This window comes from Salmo trutta, chromosome 5, assembly GCF_901001165.1.
Source record: "Salmo trutta chromosome 5, fSalTru1.1, whole genome shotgun sequence".
NCBI classification, from domain to species: domain Eukaryota; kingdom Metazoa; phylum Chordata; class Actinopteri; order Salmoniformes; family Salmonidae; genus Salmo; species Salmo trutta.
This window is the reverse complement of record NC_042961.1, coordinates 19,250,594-19,259,768: the sequence shown is the minus strand read 5'-3', so window position 1 is coordinate 19,259,768 and position 9,175 is coordinate 19,250,594. Positions and strand designations below refer to the sequence as shown.

The following is a 9,175-nucleotide window of genomic DNA, read 5'->3' as shown; positions in this document are numbered from 1 at the left end:
TGGCGTACACATCACAGACAAACTGAAATGGTCCACCTACATAGACAGTGTGGTGAAGAAGGCACAACAGCGCCTCTTCAACCTCAGGAAGCTGAAGAAATTTGGCTTGTCACCTAAAACCCTCACAAACTTTTACAGATGCACAATTGAGAGCATCCTGTCGAGCTGCATCACCGCCTGGTACGGCAACTGCACCGCCCACAACCGCAAGACTGTCCAGAGGGTGGTGCGGTCTGCACAACTTTATGTTGGCCCTAACAGTTTGTGGGCTCCGTTTGTCACCGTTATAGTGCAATTAATGTATTGTTTAGTGTTGTGTTGTGTTGTGTAGTGGCGTTGCTGGCATGTATCCCACATTTGTTTTTGTTGCCCCACCAAGATTCACATGCTAAAATCGCCACTGAGAGCTTCCGATAACTCCGACAGTAGGCCTATGTGAACACTACAATAATTTCAAGCTCCCACATTTGGGTTTAAATCATACTTTGCATAACTTAATAACATGCAACTCAATTCGTAAAAAATTAAATCAATAAAAGTGCTTTCAGAATATCAAGAATATTCTATCAAAACAGTTTTTTGTGTGTTTCTATTACAGATGACTGAAGAAATAATGGAAGCACCAACATATTGTCTTAATAGGGAGTTGGGCCACCATTAGCCCCTTGATCATGACTCTCAGTTCCATTACATTACACATCAGAGTCATTGGACGAAGGTGTCTTCTGTAGGGGAGAGTTTTGTTCAGAGCCGCAACGCTGGGTCTGAACATTAACATGCATCGCTTGCGGTACAGTTTTGGAAGCATAAGGAACTTATCTTTCAAATCGGCAAGAAATAATTGTGAAAAAACTAAAGGTTAAATTGATACACAACTTTATTGGGCTAGGGTTCCCACAAGGCCATATTTCCATATTACAGCGCTTGTTTACGTAAAAGAGATGGAAGACAGAGTGGACTACCTGTGCTAATTAACTTTCTGCATCTCTAAACACCAGTGTGTAACCGGAAAACTGACCCCACAAACGTGCTAAAACAGTGTACAGTAAGTGTGTATTTTGCATTTGTGAAATTATTTTGATGTGATATGAAAGTAGAGGGATTCATGTTTCTAGAACTGTACCGCAATTGAGTATCGATTCACATTTAGATGGAGTATTTGGCTGTTTTGGCTTCCAGGGCCAATTCACCCTTTAAACAGAACATGTAAGGTCCTTGGACTCAGTGGTGGTTCTAGACCATTTCAACTGGGGGGGCCAAGCTGGGGCCAGTTGTACTGTTAGAGGGGCCAGTTACATTAGACGTTGTTGTTGTCATATCGTTTTCTTCACTGCATTGCAGACATTAGCAGGCAAAAGACCATGTTCATAATCATCATCGTTGCCACTGTCTAATAACGGATGTAAAAAAAGAACGATAGCAAAAATTAGTTATGTAAAAATGATTTCATACTCCACATTTAGGGGGGCCACAAGGGGGTTCAAAATTGTTGTCACAGGGGCACTGCCCCCCCAGAACCGCTAGTGCTTGGACTAGGAGTAACGTTAGGCTCCTTTATTCCAATATTGGGCTAGGCCACCAGAACAGCTATAAGGCACCTTGGCATAGATTCATTCTTTCACAAGAAATTCCCATCATTTGGTCTTTTGTTGATGGTGGTGGAAAACGCTGTCTCAGGCGCCGCTTGATGGCCTCCTTTTGGCGAGGAAGCACAAGTGTATCCTACCGTGGAAGAGTTTGGCATACGTTCAAAAACAATATGCAACGTATTGTTTTATCTATAAAATGTCTTGCTTAATTTGTATAAATATACACATTTATTATGGGATCCACCCGTGTAAACATAATTTGCCTGATGAAGCACGAGTGGAGGAGGGTCTCATTTCATAGAATTGGATTTCTCTCCAAGCCGCCTCTCCTCGATTACCTTTCAACCTTTTTCAAAAGTAGGTGAGAAAGGATGGAGAGAGGATGCAGGAGGTGAGCAAATCTAATTGAGAAAAGGCTATTGTCCTTTTAAGACCTTGTTGCCCCTTTAAGAGCTTTCTTGTGCAGTTACGCCTAAAAAGTACAACTCCGATTGTAATTCTATTTAACAAAACTGTGCCATGTATGCAATTTTAAACATTGTTAGAATTATAATTGAATTGTTTCATATTACAGTGTAAAGCAAACGGGTTAAAGAAATCATCTAAAAATAATGATTATCTTTGTAAGTAAGAATCTTCAATGGGCTTATAGTAAAATAACACTAAAATAACACTGCATTCATGACAAGTTGGAAACTCTGAACTTCTGAGTTAAAATGAACATACTTTATTTGCATAGAGCTTCATATTGGTTGATTCAGATACTGTCCAATTGGGGAACTCAGGTATCGTCTTTCTACAATGAGTTTCCAAGTCGGAAATTGTTGAGTTTCCTAGTTCCGAGATATCATGAATGCTGCATTAAATCCACTCTTCTAGGCCTATTCTTCAGCAGCTTTATATTAACCTCAGACTCTCAACTTTAAATGGATAGTTCACCCAAATTACAAATTAACATATTGGTTTTTTGGACAAGGAGATTCATTTGGGAAATCCATTTGTAATATTAAGGACTGTGAAGAAAGCCGTGGGAAAGGTAGATCCAATCAAGGTGACTAGAAGTGGCCTTGTTTTGGTTAATTGTGTTGACGAAGAACAAAAGAAGCGTTCACTGGATCTGGCAAAATTGTCCATGTCAGAAGAAACATGTATTGGATATAGATGATGAGTACCTTAGTCAGAAAATCCCAGGAGTGGTCAGTGCACAGTATGCGATGGGAGAAATTGTGTCCAAACCATTACAGTGTGGAAATTGTAAAGGATATGGTGACGTGTCAAATGTTTGCAGATGGGAGAAGTATGATATTGAATATTCTGTGAATGTTAAATGTTGTAACTGTGGTCATACTCTGGACTTCCTTGAGTGCCCTGTTAGGGTGAAGGAGGTCGAGGGGTCAAGGATCAGGCTGCGCAGCAGATCTCCAACAGTGTTGAAGATATGGAGGTAGATGCATTGCAACCAGTTGCTAGTGTTTTCAGTCAATCGAGTGATCTGTATACACTCATTGTGAAGAAAGTAGATTTTGTGGCATTTATAGCCACAGTGATTAATTGTACAGCACAAGTGTCTAACAAGTCCAAGAACCTGGATATCATTATATCGGCAGCAGAGAAGTTTTTGAGGCTCCAAGACTTCACAGCAGAAGCAATACAAGGACTTTTGTTGCTAGGAAATGTTCCGCCCTCATAAGAGGCTTATGAGCCTGTGTTGGAACCTGATTGGAATATGTTTTTTACAGAAAAGCAGGTTGATTTTGTTTAGCTAATTTCTATTTTGGTAGTTTGTATGATATTTTATTTATTTTTACCCAAATGGTTTTGGGATCCTTATTATCCACCCACACAGTAGGTCGCAGAATGCACATTTAATTGTTGCGAACACCATTATACCATAGCAGAAGCAAGAAGCAAAAGCAGAAACTTCCCCAAAAAGGAGGTTGTAAGTCCAACATGATTGTGTTCAAGTGCTTTAAAAGTCTGAACAATTCTTCAACCAATAAGTTTTTAGCTATCTAGATAAGCTAGCTAATGTTGATAATAATACAGTTAGCTAGCTGACTTAGAATTGGCAAAATTATGCTCAACCATCTACAGGCTTTTGTTTTTCCATTTATGTTTTGAGGTTGGACTTTAGCAAGTATAGCTTGTTAGCGCTTAGGGAGCACCGATTGCTGTCACATCATTTGGTGTCACCTAGTCAGTATGTTTTACACCTGTGCTGGTTGCCGTCTCGTTCGTGGGAAGGTGTTTCACCTGTGCTGGCCCAGGTGCTATTTAAGATTGGCTGTCCCAGTGCTACTTTGGTTGTGAGAGAAGTGGCGCGTCAACAACGTTAGTTAGCGCTCCCTATTTGATTTCTAAAAAAACTGATTTTGTTTTACTGCATCTTTTTGGTTTGCTTCCTGTCTTTTAAATTTGGTGTGTGTTTTAATTTTGCTTGCCTGTTGTTGGGCAAATTTAGTGGGCACTCATGGTGGGAGTCTTTTAGGTTCCAATTGTTGTTGCTATGCAACTTTCAGTGGACACCCCCGTTAGTGTCTTTCAGAACACCTCCTATAAACCCAACCTGTTTTGTGTCGGTTGTTGTCTGTGACTCTTTGTTAGTTCCCCCTTCTGTTTGAGTGACATTTGGTTTTCTTGCTGGGGAATGTAACAAGCCACAATAAGTTTGTAATTGTCAAACTGATTTGTTGTCATTTTTTTGGTTGAAAATGGGAATGGTCAGTGGTTAAATGTCACAACTTGGCAACTGAGGTAACACAATTTCTCAGAGTTTCCCACTAGTAATTTGGAGGGTCGTTCAAGAGAAACTTCACATTTGGAACTCTGTACTTCCAATAACTCTGACAGCACTCCCATACCAGAAAGTTTGTAGTAATAACAGCGACAACTCAAGAGTCCTATCAATCAACAACAATTCAGCTTTATTTAACATAAATTAATCTCTCTATGTAAACATTAACTTGTACCATAAAATCTGTAGGGAAGGATTTGGATGCGTGGGATAACGAGCAGCAGTAGTTCCGTTGTTTGGGTTTTTCATCACTGATTATTAGGACAAATCATGATTTCTCAGGTGTTAGTATCTTTTGAATTTCGGAAGGGGAGGGGGCATTTGGCCCATAACTTGCAAAAAGAGAGGGTGGAGCTCTCTTAATCCCTTCTCTTAACACGTATGGACCCAGAACTTAATCGAGCAGCTGACCAATTACGTGAGACTTTCATTCTGGGTTAACCAAGATTAAACATATGTACATCATTGTCTTTTGGGACATACAGTATGATAGCAGGACACAATGCATATACAGACAAAGTGGAGGAGAACCGAGAGGACAATGTCATGTGTAGCTAGCTACTAGACAGCACCATTAGCTAGTCCATCAGCAGGACTATCATTTTTATATCTGAAAACCTGTAATTCTACCCCTATCTAATTTGTTAGTTATATTTTTTTCAGATTACATATAGCATGGTGTTTAGCTTGCTATCTATGAGTCAATCGCAGCTGGCTGAATTTCTGCAAAGTCCTGCGACGCCGAGGTTATCCAGCTGGCTACTTTACTGCTTGGATGCGGCAGGGAGACCGCTTCTCATCAGACATGGCGGTGAAAGCTTTGCTGAGAACCCATTGGCTATCGAACACACAATGGATTGAGGCATGGGTCTTGATGGCCTGGGAGGTTCTCTGAAAGAATAGTTTGGTTAGCTGCTACCAACTACTCCTCCTTGCTCTTTGTACCACTTCCAGTATCATTAGCCCCATTAGAGCTAATCTTCCCCTCGGCCGTCAGTCTACGAATGCAGTCAAGGGGACCCTTCCCTTCGAGAACCGAGGGGTTTTGGTAAGACCCACCAATGCGGTCCCACAAGGTGAAGTACTGGCCGTAGTTGACGTTGAAGAAGAGGTGGTGGTCCGTGTGGTGGGCCGCCCCATTGAACACCTCCTGCAGTGGACCGGGCATACGGTAGTTGCCGTCGTGGATGGACACGGTCCAGATGTTGACAAAGATGTAGAGGGCCAGGTAGAGCACCTTGTGCAGGGGGAAGAGGAAGGGGTAGACGTGATAGGGCAGGCTCGACAGGAAGCCGTCCAGTGGGTGGAAGGCGTGGCTGGCGAACGGCGTGGGGATCTTCAGCACATGATGCTTCTTGTGGAAGTGCTGAGAGAAGGGAACATGTCACAGAGATGGTCCATTCAAGTGAAGGGATTCAAAAAAGGAACTGTATTTAAAAAAACATTTGCTGAGGAATAGATAACATACAAAACATAAAACCTACTGTATATGGATGTGTTTGAGGATAGGACCAGCAGACGATAACACACACTGTACCAAAGATATAGCGCTGGCTTTGTTCTACCTCTGTACATTACATACACAAGAACTTAGCAACAACATGTATGCCAAGATGTGGAGGGAAAAACGGTTAGATTGTTAATCAGCTACTGCCTTAATCTCAGTAAGATATTTAGTTGACTTAATATACAGTATTTGTCTGTCATTGTGGACTGATTTGTAATACTGTGCATCTCCAACATCACATCTACAGCAACAATCCATGTCCAATTGACAAAGTAAGGACCTACCCAGTACCACACATTCCCATTGGTAACAAGACTTTGTAATGCCCACCTTGTAAATACACCTGTGGTGAAGAAACCGATGAATCCAATAGATGCACCCATCCGTGAATAACACAAAGGAAATCATGCTGAAAAGCACAAAGGGCCAGTCTGAAAAAACAAACCACCATTAGTATCAAAATGACAATCCCGTCTGACAAACATTACAGAACGTCTGAGCGTCAGTGAACGCAGCATTGTCTTACCCATGGAAGATTCTTCCACGTTGTCATAGAGCTTACTGTATCCTTTGACCTCAATGAAAAATAATGCCACGGTGGGGATACTAATAATGGGTAGCGAGGTCATGGCGTGTCTGATCTCCCGCCACACCTGGTTCTGAGGACCAACAATGATATATCATCAATTTTCATCAAGAGAACACTTGGGAAGAAAGAATAATAAACAAAAAGCAAATGCCAACTCTCAAGTAGTAACCTTACAGTATGTTAATAAACCTAAGTTGTTTGTCGCAGACCGACTTCATACAATTATTGTAGCCTGGTCCCAGATCAGTTTGTGCTGTCCTCCAGGTATTGCGACATTAAACAAGATCTGGGACCAGGCTACAAGTATTGAGTATAATAAAGAAGGACATACCTTTAGAAACAGTGGATGTTTCATGAGGTTGTGGTCAAAGATGAATCGGTAGCTCAGCCAGCCAAGGCCCAGGTAGAGGACCGCGATCCCCAGGTTGGTGACTATCAACAGGCTAATGATCTGTCGCAGCGCTGTGTCCTCGGGCCACGACAACGGGTACACGTAGGGGGTGAGGACATAGTGGTCGGCAACGTTCAGCACGAGATCCATGTCTGAATCAGTCTAGATGATAAAAAATACTTTGAGCAAAGCCTTCTAGGCTCCGATTAGAAGACTCTTCTTAGACTCCTCCTCTCAAGGAGTTAATCCAACCCACACATCATAAGTGACAAACAATTCTACTACATCTGCAAATTCCTCACTTATCAAAGGCAGAGAGAAGGCTTATCCAGAGAGAATGCTCTGGTTTTGATAAGTTAGGAATTTGCATGTGTAGCAGACAAAAATGTCACAAATGAATTGTGGGAAGAATAGACTCCTTGAGAGTTACATGTAAACTGGATATGGCTTATGAATAGGGTGGGTAGTCAACTAGTCACTGTTAGATCTATAGACTATCAATTCATACAGATACAGTATTGTGTTGTAATAGAACTAACGTAAATAACAGTATGATAAATGGTAGGGCCTAGTAATGTAGCTCTTTTCTTTAAAGCAGTGACATTTGGGAATGCTACTGATAATGCTTTTTAAAGCAGTGACATTTGGGAATGCTACTGATAATGCTTTTTAAAGCAGTGACATCTGATAATGTCTTGAGGTAAACTGCTAGGTAGTCTTTTACAAGGCAATCTTTTAAGTATGCTGGCACCACCAAACGTTTTCCAGGAATGGGAATGCTTAACTGAGTACAGGCCTAGTCATTGTAGATTCTTGGTATTCCAGAAAGATGACAGCATGCATCTGTCTCCCATATGTTCGGTCATTTTGGAAGATGTATGTTATCCCTTTTTTCATTTAATGTAACACCAAGGCTCTAATTTGGTAGTCTATTCCAGACGGTTAGAGAAAAAGTGCAACATGTAGAAATGTGTAGGATCTAGCAAACCTGCGCATTACAGCTAATATCTTTCAAATTAGTTTTGAAGTCTCAGTCCAATAGAATGCATAATAATAATGAAAATCTAACTTACTGTTGAGAGGTAGAATACACAATGTGCAATTTTGAAAATTAGTTGTGCATCAGCAGTTTTTCTCTTTTTATGTCAGTCACTCAATGTCAGCAAAAAAATAAATAAAATAGATTGGCGAGTTAGCTTGCTTCTAGACTGTCTAAACTTGTAGTAATTATGGTTGAATTACCAACCGGAGCGCCCCCCATTGATCATCAGATATTATATTAAAAACTGCAAACATTTGTCTCCACCCTACAGCAAAATGTGTAGAATTCAAATCAAATCGTATTGGTCACAAACACATGGTTAGCCGATGTTAATGCGAGTGTAGCGAAATTCTTGTGCTTCTAGTTCCGACAGTGCAGAAATATCTAACAAATAATCTAACAATTCTCCAACAAGTACCTAATACACACAAATCTAAAGGAGTGAATGAGAATAGGTACATATAAATATATGGATGAGCAATAGCCGAGCGGCATAGGCAAGGTGCGATAGATGGTATAAAATACAGTATACATATGAGTAATGTAAGATATGTAAACATTATTAAAGTGGCATTATTTAAAGTGGCATTGTTTAAAGTGACTAGTGATCCATTTATTAAAGTGGCCAGTAATTGGGTCTCAGTGTAGACAGCAGCCTCTCTGAGTTAGTTATTGCTGTTTAGCAGTCTGATGGCCTTGAGATAGAAGCTGTTTTTCAGTCTCTCGGTCTCAGCTTTGATGCACCTGTACTGACCTCGCCTTCTGGATGGTAGCGGTGTGAACAGGCAGTGGCTCGGGTGGTTGTTATCCTTGATGATCTTTTTGGCCTTCCTGTGACATCGGGTGCTGTAGGTGTCATGGAGGGCAGGTAGTTTGCCCCCGGTGATGCGTTGTGCAGTTACCGTATCAGGCTGTGATACAGCCTGACAGGAGGCTCTCATTTGTGCATCTGTAAAAGTTTGTCAGGGTTTTGGGAGACAAGACACATTTCTTCAGCCTCCTGAGGTTGAAGAGGCGCTATTGTGCCTTCTTCACCACACTGTCTGTGTGGGTGGACCATTTCACTTTGTCTGTGATGTGTACGCCGAGGAACTTAAAACTTACCACCTTCTCCACTGCTGTCCCTTTGATGTGGATAGGGGGCTGCTCCCTCTGCTGTTTCCTGAAGTCCACTATCATCTCCTTTGTTTTGTTGAAGTTGAGTGAGAGGTTGATTTCCTGACACCACACTCCCAAGTGCCTTCACCTCCTCCCTGTAGGCTG

The 9,175-nt window shown here is 41.4% G+C and overlaps 1 protein-coding gene and 1 non-coding gene across 2 annotated transcripts; both read right to left on the bottom strand.

Moving 5' to 3' along the window:
• Window positions 1-4,489: 4,489 nt before the first annotated feature.
• On the bottom strand, window positions 4,490-7,055 carry LOC115193389 (lathosterol oxidase-like). The gene is made up of 4 exons (XM_029752107.1): window positions 6,811-7,055; window positions 6,417-6,549; window positions 6,221-6,321; window positions 4,490-5,749 (listed from the first exon to the last, which is right to left on the bottom strand). Exons 1-4 carry the CDS (start codon window positions 7,018-7,020, stop codon window positions 5,306-5,308), a joined length of 888 nt encoding a protein of 295 aa, XP_029607967.1. The 5' UTR covers window positions 7,021-7,055; the 3' UTR covers window positions 4,490-5,305.
• On the bottom strand, window positions 5,871-6,005 carry LOC115195055 (small nucleolar RNA SNORA57). Its single transcript, XR_003878594.1, has one exon. It is a non-coding gene; the product is annotated as a small nucleolar RNA SNORA57 (small nucleolar RNA).
• Window positions 7,056-9,175: the final 2,120 nt, after the last annotated feature.

Coding starts and splice junctions, on each gene's coding strand:
- LOC115193389 (XM_029752107.1), bottom strand. CDS start 7,020: ATGGATCTCGTGCTGAACGTTGCCGACCACTATGTCCTCACCCCCTAC. Junction 6,322..6,416: donor CGTGGAAGAATCTTCCATGG/GTAAGACAATGC, acceptor TTGTTTTTTCAG/ACTGGCCCTTTGTGCTTTTC. Junction 5,750..6,220: donor ACCACAGGTGTATTTACAAG/GTGGGCATTACA, acceptor CCCTTCTCTCAG/CACTTCCACAAGAAGCATCA.